Here is a 16,130-nt window from a genome sequence, read left to right as displayed (position 1 = left end):
CTTGTTGCTCTGTCACTCTGTAATAATAGATTTGGAGTGATCACGTTACTGTGGGTGGAGTGTGCAGACAGAAGGAATGTACAGGGGTAGAATGATTTCTTGTAACCTGTGATAATGACCCTTTTATGCTTCGGCAGGGAAGGATTCTAAACACAGGAAATTCTGCAGATGCTGGAAATCCAAAGCAACGCACACACACAAAATGCTGAAGGAACTCAGCAGGCCTGGCAGCATCCATGGAAATAAAGAAACAGTCAACGTTTCAGGCTGAGACCCTTCCTCAGGACTGGAAAGGAAGGGGGAAGATGCCCAAGTGAAAAGGTGGTGGGGTGGGGAGGGGACAAAGGATAGCTAGACCAGAATAAAGAAGGTGGGGAGAGGGAAGGTTTTTGATTGAAACTGTTTCAGTTTCTGATTCATTGCATCTACACAGGATCGGGAAAAGCTGCAGAGGGGTGTAGACTTAGCCAACGGCATCACGGGCATCACAAAGGCATCTTCAAAAGCTGGTGTCCCAGGAAGGTGGCGTGCATCATTAAAGACCCTCACCATCCAGGCATGCCCTCCCCTCATTTCTACCATCAGGAAGGAAGCACAGGAGACTGAAGGATCCCACTCCAATGTTTAGGAACAGATACCCACTCAACATTTAGAAACAGCTTCTTCCCCTCTGCCATCAGATTTCTGAACACTTCAGGCAGTCCATGAGCCCATGAATACTACCCAGTATTTTGCTGTCTTTTTGCATTATATTGGCACTATACTCCCCCCTGATGGTAGTAGAAAGGAAACTATAGACCTGTTAGCCTGACATTAGTGGCTGGGAAGTTGTTGGAATCGATTGTTAGGGATGAGATTACAGAGTACCTGGAGGCACATGACAAGATAGGCCAAAGCCAGCATGGTTTCCTGAAAGGAAGATCCTGCCTGGCTAACCTACTGCGATTCTTTGAGGAAATTACAAGTAGGGTAGACAAAGGAGATGCAGTAGATGTGGTGTACTTGGATTTTCAGGCTTTTGACTAGGTGCCGCACATGAGGCTGCTTAGCAAGATAAGAGCCCATGGAATCTCAGGGAGGTTACTAATGTGGGTGAAACATTGGCTGGTTGGCAGAAAACAGAGAGTGGGAATAAAGGGATCCTATTCTGGCTGGCTGCCAGTTACCAGTGGAGTTCCACAGGGGTTGGTGTTGGGGCCGTAACTTTTTACAATCTATGTCAATGATTTGGACTACGGTATTAAGGGCTTTGTTGCTAAATTTGCCAATGATACAAAGATAGATGGAGGAGTGGGTAGAGTTGAGGAAATAGAGAGCCTGCAGAGAGAATTAGATAGGAATGGGCAAAGAAGTGGCAATATTGGAAAGTGTATGGTCATGCACTTTGGCGGAAGAACTAAACGGGCAGACTATTACTTAGATGGGGAGAGAATTCAAAATGCAGAGATGCAAAGAGACCCTAAAGGTTAACCTGCAGGTTGAGTCGGTGGTGAAGAAGGCAAGCGCAATGTTGGTATTCATTTCTAGAGGTATAGAATATATAGAATATTAGAGCCGGGATGTGATGTTGAGGCTCTATAAGGCACTCATGAGACCACAGTTGGAGTATTGTGTATAGTTTTGGGCTCCTTATTTTAGAAAGGATATACTGACTTTGGAGAGGGTTCAGAGAAGATTCGTGAGAATGATTCCAGGAATGAAAGGGTTACCGGATGAGGAACATCTGGCAGCTCTTGGGCTGTATTCCCCGGAGTTCAGGAGAATGAGAGGGGATCTCATAGAAACATTCCAAATGTTAAAAGGCCTGAACAGATTAGATATGGCAAAGTTATTTCCCATGGTAGGGGATTCTAGGACGAGGGCACGACTTCAGGATTGAAGGACATCCTTTTAGAACTGAGATGCGGAGAAATTACTTCAGTCAGAGGGTGGTAAATCTGTGGAACTTGTTGCCACGAGCGGCTGTGGAGACCAAGTCATTGGGTGTATTTAACGCAGAGATAGATAGGTTCTTGATTAGCCAGGGCATCAAAGAGTATGGGGTGAAAGCAGGGGAGTGGAGATGATTGGATGAAGTGGATCAGCCTATGATTGAATGGCGGAGCAGACTTTATGGACAGAATGGACTACTTCTGCTCCTAAATTTTATGGTCTTATAGTGAGAAGAGGGCATATCCCGGATGTTGAAGATCCTTAAAATGGATACCTCCTTCTTGATACACTGCCTTTTGAAGATATCCTCTCCGGTGGGGGAGCATCATGCTCGTGATGAAGCAGGCTGAGACTCTGCAGTCTCCTTCGACACTACACATACCAGGCAGTGATGCAATCACACAGAGTGCTCTGCACCGTACATCTGTAGAAATTTGCAAGAGGCTTTGATGACCTACCAAAGCTCCTCAGACTCCTAATGAAGCATCGCTGCTGACGTGCCCTCTTTGTGGTTGCTTCAAAGTGTTGGACCTAAGATAGATCCTCCATGACTTTGACTCCCAGGAGCTTGAAGTTGCTCACACTTCCCACTGCTGACCACTCAGTGAGAACTGGTGTGTGTTCTTCTGACTTCCCCTTCCTGAAGTCCACAATTAGTTCCTTCGTCTTGCTGTTGTTGCAACATCACGAGTTAATCTATCTCAGTCCTGTGCGCCTCCTTGCCACCATCTGTGATTCTGCCAGCAACAGTGGTAAATTTATAGATGGAGATTGAGCACACTCGTGGCAGGGGTGGAGATCAAACCAAGCAATTAATGGAAGCTCACAAATCTCTTCCAGGGCAAGACAGACTAGATGTATGGCGGGGATGTCTAGTATAGGTTACAGGATCAGACATTTAGGATTGAGATGAGGAGATGGATGTTGTGGGATTCACTACCGTACACTTAACAAGATGGTGGAGGGATTGATAAACTCAAAATAATGGGGAGAGAGGGGTGGGGGGAGATTGTGTTGTTGAGACGGAGGACTAGCATTGATTATATTGAATAGAACAGCACTGATGGGCCGAAAGTACAGCATGTTCCCATTTTCTATTTTCCCATGCACCTGCAAATCCAAGTTTCAAATAATCATCTCGTTTCTCTCATTTCCAGCCTCCAAGATTGTTTTCTCCTTTTCTTTCTTTTGGCAGCTTCATGTTGCTCTCATCTTCTGTCTCTCCTTCTCCAGTGGCCCCTCACCCTCGGGGAAGACTTGCACCTTCTATTGTGGGGATCCTGAGGCAGCTGAGGAGGGTGATGTGGGATCTGCAGGCAGGAGGAGACTGAGGGGGGAATGGGTTGATAGTTAATGTGGTGGTGTGCCCCTTCTGTCTGTGTGCAGACCAGCCAGAGTGTTCTTTCCCTACTTTGGCCAAGTCATGGGACAGGGATTCAAGGAGATGTTCACCCCAGTCGTGGCTGAGATGAGGAGATGGATGAGGGTTTACTACCCTTACCAAGACTCAATCCACCCGGTCCCCAGCTCTCTCTCCCCCACTTCCTCCTGAACTTTTTCCAGTTCTGTTGGCTCCTTATTGACCTGAAACAATAACTGTGTTTCTCTTTCTGCTGCTGCAGCCTCAGCTATTCACCACGTTCAGTGCTTCTGTTCTGTTTCCCAGCTGAACGACCACACCCTGGATCTAAAGCTGGCTGCCTTGTCCTTCTCCCTCCCACCAGGGCGAACTCAATGTTTTCTCTATAACCACCTTTCATTTGCTTCAACATTAGGAGCAGATAGCTCTTTGACCTTTCAAAGGAATAGAAATCTTGTCCACGCGGCAAACCTTTGACCCGGAAACACAAGAGGTGGCAGAGGCTGGAACCTGAATATCCCTTAATATCACCTCCCTGACCAAGCAGGCACAGTCGTGCCTCAGCTTTCTAAGAAGAGGCTTCCCCTCCCCACACCATCCTGACTGCATTTTACAGGAGCACCATTGAGAGCATCTTTTGGTAAGTTGCATCTCCATCTGGTCTGGGAGCAGTCGAGCATTGAGCCTTTAGTCCCTACAGGGGACTGTGAGAACAGCCGAGAGGATCACTGGAATCTCCCTACCATCCATCGTGGACATTTATCAGGAGTGCTGTGTACACACAGGCCCTTAGTATGATCCAGAATCCCTCCCATCCATCCAGCATCCTCTTTGACTTTCTACCATCAGGCAGGAGACTCTGATACATAAAAGCAAGAACGATCAGAATGAGAAATAGTTTCTTCCCCCAGGCCATTAGGCTTCTGAACTCCCGGCCGCATCGTATATAAAGTGCCACTGATTAATCTGTTCTGTACCTTATAATATTTAATATTAATGCACTTTAGTTTGTTATTTATATGTGATTCATCGGTCAATTTTATTCTTACCTTCATAGGTGATCATATGCTATGTGTCTGTTATGTGCTTTACTCCCTGGTTCGAAGAAATGTCTCAGTTCTATAGACATTATATGGTTATATATGTCATAAATACATATATAGTTAAATGACGATAAACTTCGTTCGACTTGACTTGAAGCTGCAGGAGGAACTCGGTGGATTGAGAAGCATCTGAAAGGAGCTGTCGACCTGATATCCTGGTGACTGTGTGTTGCATTCACTTCCTGACATGCTCTGTCCAAGCTGCAAACTGCAGATGGGGATAAAATCATTTGCAGCACCTCTAAATGTGAAGGCCTTACTGAGTATCCCTTGTCCTTGCTGGTCTACAGTCACTCCGAGATCCTAACTTCTTACCAGATGGTGAGTACACGGATCCATCACTAGATCACACGCCTAATTCTATCAAAGATTTTTTATTATCAAAGTATCCATATACTACCCTGAGAGTCATTTTCTTGCAGATATTTACAGGGGAAAAAGAATACAATAGAATTTTATGCAGACAAAGACTACAGACACTAATGTGCCAATGAAGACAAACGGTGCATTAAAAAAATGGCATCTATGGAGAGGAGCGAACAGTCAAAGTTTCAGGCCAAGGGAGTCTCTCCCAAAACGTTGACTACTTACTCCTTCCCATAGATGCTGCCTGGCCTGCTGAGTTTCTCCAGGGTTTTGTATGTGCTGGTATTGGTATATTTTTAACGTTGCCCATTCTGTCATTACTTGAAAGCCTCCATGCATCTGATGGTGCGTGATCCTGACCAGCGATGGACACTTGACCTTCATGAATTCTTTCCTAAGGGGGCACCAAAGGAAATTATCACCATGTATTCTGGTATAAAATTAAAACCCAACCCACTCACAGCCAATTGGAATCCTGCCCAGAACTTCATTGCTTTGCATTTCTCCGTGCCTGACCATCACCGCAAGTACATTAATCTTAAACATGTGTAGACTGATGTCAAATCACCCTAACTAGGCTATCAGGAGTGAAAGCAACTTAGATTTCTTATTGGTATGGCCTTATTGCAAACATACTGCCAGCTACTTTCTTACCAGCAACCTGTAATGACACAGCTACCACCTGGCAGGAGGTACAGAAGCCTGAAGTCCACACCTCCAGGCTCAAGAATAGGTACTTCCCTCCACCCCAACCTGCACAACCTGAAGCACTACCACAGTACGGCAAACAGGCTGCTTTGCACTACAATGGACTTGGTTATCTTTGTTTTATTCCTTATATAATTTTACATGATTTATGTTTAATTTGCTAGTTTCTCTTCTGAATGTGCGTACCTGATGCTCTGTGCTTGTGACGCTGCCGCAGCCAAGTTCTTCATTTCACCTGTGCGGGCAACAATAAAGTCCGACTCCAACTCTGAAAGTTTTACCAGAAACACGTGCACTGTGGAGCTCAGTGGTGCTACAATGCGATGTGGGATTTGCTGTTGCAAGGAGCAGATGCCCCTTTGGGGGGCACCCAGGGCAATACTTAACCAGTGGCAGAATGCTCAGGTAGCATGTAAGCACCTGAATTAAGCAGACACAAGGGGACGACAAATGCGGGAATCTGGAGCAAGGAAGAAGCAGCTGGAGGAATTCAGAGGATCACACAGCATCGGTTGAAGGGAAGGAGTAGTGGGGAAGGTATTACCAATATTTTGGGTGCATCAGCGCAATTGATCTCCAGCAGGCTGTTGATCCAGCGCTGAGCAGCCAGGGCCCAAATGGCCTGCAGTTGTATTGATGCTCATCCCAGAGATGGTAACAAACCCTCAACCCTCACCAGAGGGACTTCTGGAGATTCCAGAAGGGTTGTAGGGAGCAAGTGACTGGGGCGACTGAAACCACCCCCCACCCACAAACCAGGTGGCCTCAGATGGCCAGGTTCTAGGTCATTTCAAAGACCCCTACCCCTCCCCACTCCCACCTAACGGCGTAGACAAGCTCTGCTGATAAAAAGGCGACCACTTTCAAATCAAAATGTAGCTTTTATTCATTATAAACATACAAAGGAACAGGTGAACCTATAAATGTCTTGAGCCATCCAATTCCACTGATGTGATTTTTGAGTCTATGGACTGCACTCAGTCTTCATCTGAATTCAGATTTAAAAAAGCACACCCTGGCATAAAATAATTAGGAGAGAAGATTGCTTAATAAAAAACATCATGTACATTTAAAAACTTAAAAGTGGAGTTCACTGCGTAAGTAGGAATGTCCCAATATGGCTTTGAACAATACCATACAATAGACAGCTCCAGAGATAGCTAATTAGAATAAACAGACATTAATCACAGATACAAACTGCTTGTAGAGCATCCTAACAATTAGTAAAATACAGCGGTTTAGTAAAAAATAACAAAATCAGCATGTATCACATTTTTTTGGAGCTGTTTTATAAAAGGGTGCCTTTCAGTCAGGAACTTAATTTTTCTTTGGCCAAGTTAGAGAGCACTGTTTAATTTTTTTTTAAATTCTGGTCTTTTAGATCCTGCTAGTTTGTTAAGTGTGATTGCTGCCATCTGCAAGTACCTCCTTCTACACTGAATGCCTCTAGACTCAAACATCCCGTACACCTCAGGGAATCAGCACTGCCTCCAAGTGAGGATGTCGGGATGCTCGGAGTTATTACTGCTGCAAGCTACTAAACTCCGGACCAGGAAAGCACCCTCCAGCGCTGTTACTTCTGTCAAATTTAGTTACAATAGTTACAGCTGTTCACCTGGTTAACAGTATCGCTGAGTAAGCCTCTTACACTAAGGGAAAAGAGATCAGTACCTCCAGCTGTCCTTAAGGCCAACAGTTAAAATTCAGCTAGGGAATCCTCTTCTTAAAAACTTCATGAACACTGCAACAGAACAAACAGCACAGCAGAATTCTCTAGAAAGCAAAGAGTAGTTCCATTCAGCTTTAAAAAGTAAGTAATTTCAAAGTAAAGGTTGATCTTATTGAACTACATGATAAACTGCTGTAATCTGCAATTATAATGCACTGTTCATTAGTAGGGCCTGGCTTTTCTCAACAAACGTATGGACTTATCCTCTGGGATTTAGAAGCTACACACATGCACAGATCCTGCCTGCTCGTTGACAAGGCACTAACACAAGACCTGGCAGTCCGGAGCAAAGATAGTCACAGCAGCACAGCATTTACATTCCCCTGTCACAATCCCAAAGTCCAACACCAGCTCCAACACATGATTACTGCATACACATTGGTTTGTTTTAAAAATGCAAGACACAATAAGTTCCTGACAAAATAAAAAGTCTCCTTACTAAATCCAAAAAACATTTTTTTTTAAACTGTATGTACACAAAAGTTTCTGAGGATTTCAGACAGAAAGCAAGGCCAGTCCTCCATCGCCAGGAAGGTCGGCAGTCACTTCTTGGATTTCTTTGCGGGTGCCTTGCGTTTTGGGGCTTTCTTCACCTTGGCCTTGACCGGCTTCATCTTCTTTGCCTTTTTGGGCGCGGCCACCTTCTTCTTCGGCGTCTTGGGCTTCTTCTTCCCGGCCTTCGTCTTCTTCGTCTTTGGTGGCGCCTTCACCACCTTCTTGGCCACCGCCACCTTTCTGGGCGAGGTGCTCTTCTTGGTGGTCTTGGCCACCTTCTTGGCCGCCTTCTTGGGCTCGTCAGCCTTGGCCAGCCGGAAGGAGCCGGAAGCCCCCATGCCCTTGATCTGCTTGATGACCTTGCTCACCAGCAGCCTCTTCAGCCCCAGTTTCACCTGGACGTCCGCGCTGTCGCCCACGTTGTACTCTCTCTTGATGTAGCCCTGGATGGCCTGCCTGGAGACACCGCCCCGGCTGTTCAGAGCTTTGATGGCAGCTGTGATCATCTCGGTGTACTTGGGGTGGTCCAATGACTTCTTGGCCGCCTTGGACCTCTTGCCTTTGGGTGTCACTGGAGCTGAGTTCTCAGTCATGGTTGGTCTTCTGCTTGGCTGACTTTAAGATGAGTGGGTAGCTGCCTCCTCCAAAGCCAAGAGCAAAAGGGGGACCTTTGTGAGCACTTGTGAAGACTGGTACCACCGCACCTCCCTGGCAGCGGAGCCCGGACGCCTCTGCCTCTGCTCTCAAGTGCTTTTCAGCACCTCTGCGCTGACGCTGGGAATTAGTAGGCTCGGCGCGGACCTCAGTGAGAACAGCAACTGCTGGCAGCTCCGAGCAGGCAAAAATGGCGAGCTGTGCTTCCATCTGTGTTTCTTCGCTGGCAAAAGCGGCCGATCCCGGCCCTTTCCCGGCGCCCGCCGGCCCCGCCGGCCGCCCCGCCGCCAGCCCCACTCCTTCGTCTCGCCGTGGCCGCGGGCAGGGCCGGCCGGCGCCGCTCGGACGGGGCGCAATCGGTGGAAAACGGCGCGAGGACTCGGCGGGCGGGCGCAGAAATTGGGATTTCTGCTAAAAAATCTGCAAATTGCGAAGGCCGATGCACCGGCTGCCGAATGCAAAACAAAATATAATGCTTGCCCAACGTGTACGGCGGAGAGGAGCGGCGCTTTCCTGGTTCGGTTCGCAGTAATAAAGCGATACATTTAGTCAACTAACACAGGAACACACTGGGATCCGCCATTGACTCCGTGACGTCTTTCACTATTTTATTTACAATTAATTTTAAACGAGTTTCAAACTCGTGCAATGTGTGGAATGGGTGCTGCTTGGGACTGCTTTGAAGTTTAAAGAACATATCTCGATGCTTTGTTGGTGGCTTTGCGACTCTGTTTCGGTGTTTTGTAAACCTGCACTCCGGGCTGACCGAAGGTTCAAAGCTCTTCGTCTTTTGCTGCTGAAGTCTTTAACGGGGTCTAAAATTGGGGGTAGAAGCTGGAAGGGGTTTGAATTTGATTTCGGTGCTTGATCCCTGTAACAGTCCCGTTATCAGCAAGTCGGAGCCCTGGGGGCACTTTTATTTCTTTTTAAAAAATAATGCGTAGGGAGGGATTAATCGGCTGAACTGTGAAATGCGTTTCATTCTTTGCAGACCCGGAGTTGCTCAGCATCAGAGCTCCGGCGGCATTGCAGAGAACTTAATTTAAAAGTTCCAGAGAGGGTCAGCAAGTCGAGAGGAGACGAATTTTGGAGCGGGTTAACTGTGCACTGTCATCTTCCCGACATAAATACACGGGGCTAGACGAGCAGGGATTTGCAATGAAGTGAATGGCAAGTTGTTTACTCTGTCGGTTCTGCGTCGGAGCGTCCGGGCCGGGACCAACAATTGCAATTTGGTTAAGTTTATCTTAGCAGGGGCAACTTGTTAAATGCAGAGTTACGTTGCACTTGGGCAGACACAAGTGTCTTGCATAAAGAGAGGAGAGTTATAAAGTGGAAAGGCATCTCCTTATAGATTAGCGCGATCGCCATCTTGGATTGTGTTATTTTAACAGTTTTAAACCAGGAACCCCAGGTTTATTAATCTCTTTAAATTAAGCAACTTCTTCGGTACGAGCTACCAACGTTAAGTGTTGTAATTGTTTTATTGTGAGGGGAACTGATTGCAGATGTCACTGGGAGCGGGGAAGATTTGACTTGGAAATATGCACTTCCCTCCCTACCGTTTGAAATGCGCGGTATAAACGGGCGGTGTTACTGTGTTCTTCGCTTTAAACAAACACACGTTGTGTCAAATTATTTCAGGCTGGGGGCTTTTGCCCTGGAACACCAGGACACTATCCTACTCGATTTAAAGCCAGGGAAGATCCTCCACACCAAAGCCTAATGGACCACTTCCAAAGTCAAAACTTTACTTGGGGGAAAAACTGGTTAAACTGCTTGGGGGCTGTGACACAAGGCTGCTATCCATCCCTCAACTAATTTAGCTCCATCCTTCCGTCCGCCTGCCCAGCATCTGCAGAATTCCCCGTGTTTAAATTGATTGCTTTATCACTTCAGCCGTCTTTCATCTCCTTGTCTCCGATCGCTGGACCTTTGTTCGAAAGCGACTTTCCGATCCTTCCTCTCATATCATTTCCCTTCCTCTACCTCCGCCCCCCGACCCCGCAAACTTTCCCCGTCTTCTGTGGCGCACACCCCTGCCCCACTTCCATCTCGTCTCTCGTCCTCTCCCTGTACTCTTAGTGGAGTCAGAGGCGAGACGTGAAGAAAGAAATGTATGTTATCATCCCCAACGCTCTTCACTCCATCTGCCCTCTTTCTCTCTCTCGCTCCCTCCTTCCTCCATTATCTCACTCTGTGGCCCCTTCCTATACTGCAGGGGTTCCCAACCAGGGTTCCACGGAGCCCTTGCTGAATAGTATTGGTCCATGACATTAAAAAGGGTTGGGAAGCCCCGATCTACCATCTCTCTCTCCCTCTCTCTCTGCTCTTGTGCCCTTTCTCCACACTCTGCCCACTTGCTCCTTTCTTTCTGCCCTCATCCTCCGAACTATCTCTCTCTGTTCTCGTACTTCACTCTCCTGGCCGTTCTCTCCGCTCTCTTTTCCAGTCTCTCTCTCTCTGCTGTCTCTCGCTCTCCACCCTCTTCCCCCATTCTCTTTTTGTGTTCTCTTCCTCCACACTCTCTTTCTGTGCCTTCTTTCTCAACTCCCCAGATTTGCAATTTTTGCCCCCCCCCCGTGCCGTCTTCAACTTATGCCCTGTTCCTCTTCTCTGCCCCTCTCTCCCTTTTCGCCCCGGCCTCTTCCCCCCACCCGCCGCCCCCTTGCATCTTGTCCATTCTCTCAATCCTTCTTACTGTAACTTTCTTACTGCTGGCCTCGTTTATTTTCCACCCTTAACTTTACTTTCCATCTCGTCTCTCCTCCCATTTCAATCTATTCTCGCTGCGTTTTTCTTTCTTTCTGTCCCTCTTTCTTTGACATAGCTCTCGCCGCCGTCTGTTCTATTTAAGCAGTCACACCCTCAGGTTGAATGAACCGTATCTGCTGGCACGTCCAATGGCAGCCGCTCTAAGACGACCCTGCGCATTCCTATTGGCTCGTCTTCCCTTGAGGTTGCGGTGAGTCAAACATCCATTGAGGAAGGTTGCGTGGTGTCGATTAAAGTTGAGTAGCACTGTACTATTTCATTGCATTCCCTGTTTTATATAGAAGTAAGGTCTGATTAAATGTCCGCGAGGAAGTTTAACACTTGTCGAATGCGGGACAATCTAGAAGCCACGACTGAAAAGTGAAAAATTATCTGCAGAGCGATGGGGAAAGGAGAGGAAATGTGGAACAGTTTAATCCCTCTAAGAAGCCAGTACAGGACTGGTCTCCCGGGCTGTTGGGATGTAAAACTGTCTGGGACTGCATTGGATTTTGCAATTTGCAGACACTTACAGCGTTCGGATGAATAGTTCCTGCAGCTTACACCCCGGGCAGCAATTCCTGGCCCTCCCTCCCTTCCTAAATGTTTGCCCCCCCCCCCACCCTTTTTTTTTGCTGCGATTGAGAAGCGAGAGCAACCCAGCTCCCCGTACTGGTGAAGCGACTTCAAAGCACCGGGGACGAGCCACCCGCGCAAAGTGCCCTGGGAAGTGTAGTAACTCTTGCTCCTAGGTTTGAGCCTCCCGTTGCTGAACTACAAATCCCAGCATGCCACACGCCTTAGGTGGGGCAGGCACCCAAATCTGACCCGGGACCCCTCCCGAGTCCGCGGAGACAGATCGGATTTTGGTGTGGCCCTGCCTCCAGTTGAATCCCAATCCTTTCACGCCGTAAACTCTTGATCTCTCAATCTACTTTACCTTAACCGATGCGCTTTATTTGTCTATCTGCACTGCACTTTGTAACTGTTACACTTCGGTTTATCTTTAACCCTTTGTACCACCTCGATGTACCTAGGTGTAAAACGATATGTCTGGATGGCATGTAAACGTAAGATCTTAAACTGTATCTCGCCAGACATCATGATAATAAACCAATTACGCAAGGAAGACCGTAGATGTTGGAAATCTGCAGCAATCCGTAAAACGCCGGAGGACCTCAGCGGGTCCGGCAGTAAATCTGGAGGGAAATGTACAGACAATGTTTTGGGTTGAGTTCCTTCATCGGAATTAATTACAAGGCCAGTGCCCAACGAGCAGACAGTTTTCTCCCCCACAAACACACATTATTTTAAAATCCCAAGTTCTGAGTAATTGCGTATTCATTGGGAAATTGGACCTCCCTGCCGTCCGTCAGCTGATATCTGGTGTGTGCCTCAGGAGTGACGTCATTGAGTCATACATCACGGCCATTCAGCCCAGCTCGATGCATGCTAACCCCAGATGCTCACGTCTTCCCCCCATCCCCACGTTTGGCCCCTATCCCTCTAAACCTTTCCAGTCTATGTACCTGGCCAAATATATTTTAGATATATTTTAGATTTTCGTATGGGACCTGTTTCTGGCAAATGGTCAGAGGGTCTGTCAGTGAGGCCTGACCCTCGGGAGGCACAGCTGGGAGAGCAGCTCCAGCAGCTTGGGTTCAATGCTGCCGCTGTCTATGTGGAGTTTGCATGCTCTACCTGTGATCCCCTGGCTCCAGTTACTGCCCGCATCCCAAAGATGCCACTGTAAATTGACGGAAGTGTGGTAGAAGCTGTTGATCGGGATGAAATGGAACTTACGCCGGAATGCTGCAAACCAGGTGGCTGGCCTGGGCCTGGTTCTGTACTGTGTGACAAAGGACCCCGGTGACCTGCTCAGTCAGTGACAGCACCGACACCTCTCCATTACGGTCCGCTGGGCAGAGGGATCCGGGATCTGGGGGTTGGAGAGGCAAAGGCAAGTATCTCCCGAGACTGCAGACGCTGGAATCTGGAGCGAGACACGAAGCGCTGGAGGAGCTCAGTGGGTCAGATAAGCCCAGCTGAAGGGTCTTGGTCTGAAACACTGGCTGTCTTCTATTCCCCTCCATGGTTGCTGCCTGCCCCGCTGAGTTCCTCCGGCTCTTTGTGTGTTGCTCCAACTGTGAAGAGCCTCCCCCCCCCGCCCCCCCCCCCCACCACCACCTCACAGCGGGACCTCTCCGATGAGCAACCTATTCACGGGCTTGGGTCTTCCACAGAGATATGTGACGTTTCGCGAAATCCTTGGCTGTGCTAGCTTTCTCAGTGGAGACCAAGACAACGTCGACTCCCCATTTCATTGCCTCGAGATCTTTCCCAGCAACTTCATCCGATCTCTGTGTTCCCCGGTTTGCCACTCACTGGGGTACTGGAGTGACCTCCCAGGTGCAAAACAGCAAATTTCATGACATATGCCAGTGATAGAAATCCTGATTCTGACTTGAGGAGCAGGTGGGATCTCAGGATCTTCCTTCCCACCATCACTGGCAGCATTGACTCCACTCATGTCACCTCTGGTGTTCCCTCGGCTGCAGTGGTTCCCACTCCCTCAGGATACCAAGGGAGCTGTGGATTATCAGAAGGATTCCCGACAGACAGTGCCTTCATCCTCGGGGAGACCGCACTGCTGGACATTTTCATAACACCAAAAGACTATAAGACGTGGGAGCAGAATTTTCAGCATCTGGTACTGTCAGAGAGGTGAATCGGGAGGAGACGGGGAGGGGGAGTAGGACTGCCTTCTAACGCTGGGGCATCCTGCTGGTGTCGCCATGCTTCCAGTGCCAACATATTATGCCCGCAAACTATCTCAAACCTCTGACATATGGGGGGTGGGTGGTGGGGGGGGGGGGAATACCGGAGCGCCCAGAGGAGACCCGTGCAGTCACGGAGAGAACGTGTAAATTCTTCATAGATTTCGGCAGGCATTGAACCCCTAGTGATTTCCCAGTTCGCGCTGTGAAGTATTGCGCTAACCGCTACCCCAGATCTTCTTTGGCAGCTCCTCATTACCAAGACTCCCTTGCCTGCTCCGTGGTTCTATAAGGTAACTGGCTCCTGCCAGATACTCCCCCAGAATATGCTTAGCAGAAGGGTGAAGGCGGATGAGCGAGGCCATGTATTTGTCCCGCCTCACATTCCCAATGCACAAACTCGAGGGTCTCAATACCATCTCCCTCACTCTAACCAGTCACGCCCAGAGGTTCCCAGGAGCCAGTGCGCCGCTTCATCCATTGGAGCGGACCTTGAAACTTTTCCATTGTCTCCCTGCTAACCTCTTCTCAGGAATGGAGTGTCTGTTCTTGGAGTGTAGGGTTCAGTCTGTGACTGACTCCATTTTCCCATCACAGCCTAGGGCCTCAGTGCTGGGCGAGGGGGCTGACTCGTTTACTCTTCGAGTGTATTTGGAGAAACTTATTTCGGTGGTGTCTCTGCAGTGGCTGCAGGTGTTTAGTGTGGATGGCCCGAGTCTCCGAAACACGGGGGAGGCCATAAAATAAGTGTGAGCACTGAGGTATCAATCTCCAAATATCCTTGTCATCAGTTAGAGCAAAATTGAGCACAACTGAGAGCATCCTGACTGGCTGCATCACTGCCTGGTATGGGAACTGTACTTCCCTCAATCGCAGGTCTCTGCAGAGAGTGGTGCGGACAGCCCAGGCATCTCTAGATGTGAACTTCCCACTATTCAGGACATTCACAAAGACAGGCGTGTAAAAAGGGCCCGAAGGATCATTGGGGACCCGAGTCACCCCAACCGCAAACTGTTCCAGCTGCTACCATCCGGGAAACAGTACTGCAGCATAAAAGCCAGGACCAACAGGCTCTGGGACAGCTTCTTCCATCAGGTCATCAGAATGATTAATTCATGCTGACACAACTGTATTTCTATGTTATATTGACTGTCCTGTGGAACATACTATTTATTATATTTTACTGTAAATTGCACACTGCACATTTAGACGGAGATGTAATGTAAAGATTTTTACTCATGTATATGAAGGATATAAGTAATAAAGTCAATTCAATTCACAGAATCATACAGTGTAGAAACAGGCCTGTGTCACACTGGTTCATGCTAACCAAGATCCTTAACTAAGCTAGTCCCATTTGCCTGCATTGGGCCCATATCCCTCTAAACCAGGGGTTCCCAACCTTTTTTATGCTGTAGAAATCCATGGGCCACAGAATGGCAACCTCTGCTGTATACCTTTCCCAACAATCACATGTCCAGGTACCTTTCAAGTTTTGATAAAGTACCTGCATTTGCCTCTTCCTCTGGTAGTTCATTCCAACTGGAAACATCTTTCTGGGTGAAAAGGAATTGCCCCTCAGGTCTGTGTTAAACCTTTCCCCTCTCCCCTTAAACTTATGCCCACTGGTTCTTGATTCCTCAACCCCTGGATAAAGACTGCACATTAACTATACCCCGAGGATTTTAAGCACCTCATTCTCCTACACTCAAAGTCCCAACCTGCTCAACCTCTCTCAATAACTCAGTCCTCTGAGTCCTGACAGCATCCTTGTAAATCTCTTCTGCCCTTTTTCCAGCTTAGCAGGCTGACCAAAACTGAACATAATACTCCAAATATGGTTTCACCAGCATCCTATATGTCTGCAGTATAACATCCCAACTTCTGGACTCAGTGCCCCTGACTGGAGGCCAGCATGCCAAGCTCTGCCTTTGCCACCTATCTACCTATGACACCACTCTCAGGGAAACACAATGGCTACATGGGAGTCCTGAAGGCAGAGGTGAACTCCACTGCATGCCACTGGAGCGTAGCGACTCCTTGCTAGCTGCTCTTAGCATATCAATTCATAACATCTATTGTAATGGTTCTTTTAAGTCTCAGTTCTATGACTTTAAGAATTAATAACAACGTTTGCTGAAATCTGCCTCCAGATCTGGCGATGTTCCAATCCCAAGGACAGATTCTGCCCTCCAGGACAGGCCTCTTGTATGATAAATCCCTGCAGATGTACTTTGGAGAGCATTATGACA

The 16,130-nt window shown here is 48.0% G+C and overlaps 1 protein-coding gene across 1 annotated transcript; it reads right to left on the bottom strand.

Annotated features, from left to right (window-relative positions):
* Window positions 1-6,330: 6,330 nt before the first annotated feature.
* LOC134354019 (histone H1.0-like) lies at window positions 6,331-8,439 on the bottom strand. The gene has a single exon (XM_063062688.1). The coding sequence runs from the start codon at window positions 8,284-8,286 to the stop codon at window positions 7,741-7,743; it is 546 nt and encodes a 181-aa protein (XP_062918758.1). The 5' UTR covers window positions 8,287-8,439; the 3' UTR covers window positions 6,331-7,740.
* Window positions 8,440-16,130: the final 7,691 nt, after the last annotated feature.

Source organism: Mobula hypostoma, chromosome 11 (genome assembly GCF_963921235.1).
Source record: "Mobula hypostoma chromosome 11, sMobHyp1.1, whole genome shotgun sequence".
Classification (NCBI taxonomy): Eukaryota; Metazoa; Chordata; class Chondrichthyes; order Myliobatiformes; family Myliobatidae; genus Mobula; species Mobula hypostoma.
Note: the sequence above shows the minus strand (reverse complement) of the source record. Positions and strands in the feature narration are given on the sequence as shown.

Excerpts from the sequence above, each read along its gene's own strand:
- LOC134354019 (XM_063062688.1), bottom strand. The coding sequence starts at position 8,286 with ATGACTGAGAACTCAGCTCCAGTGACACCCAAAGGCAAGAGGTCCAAG.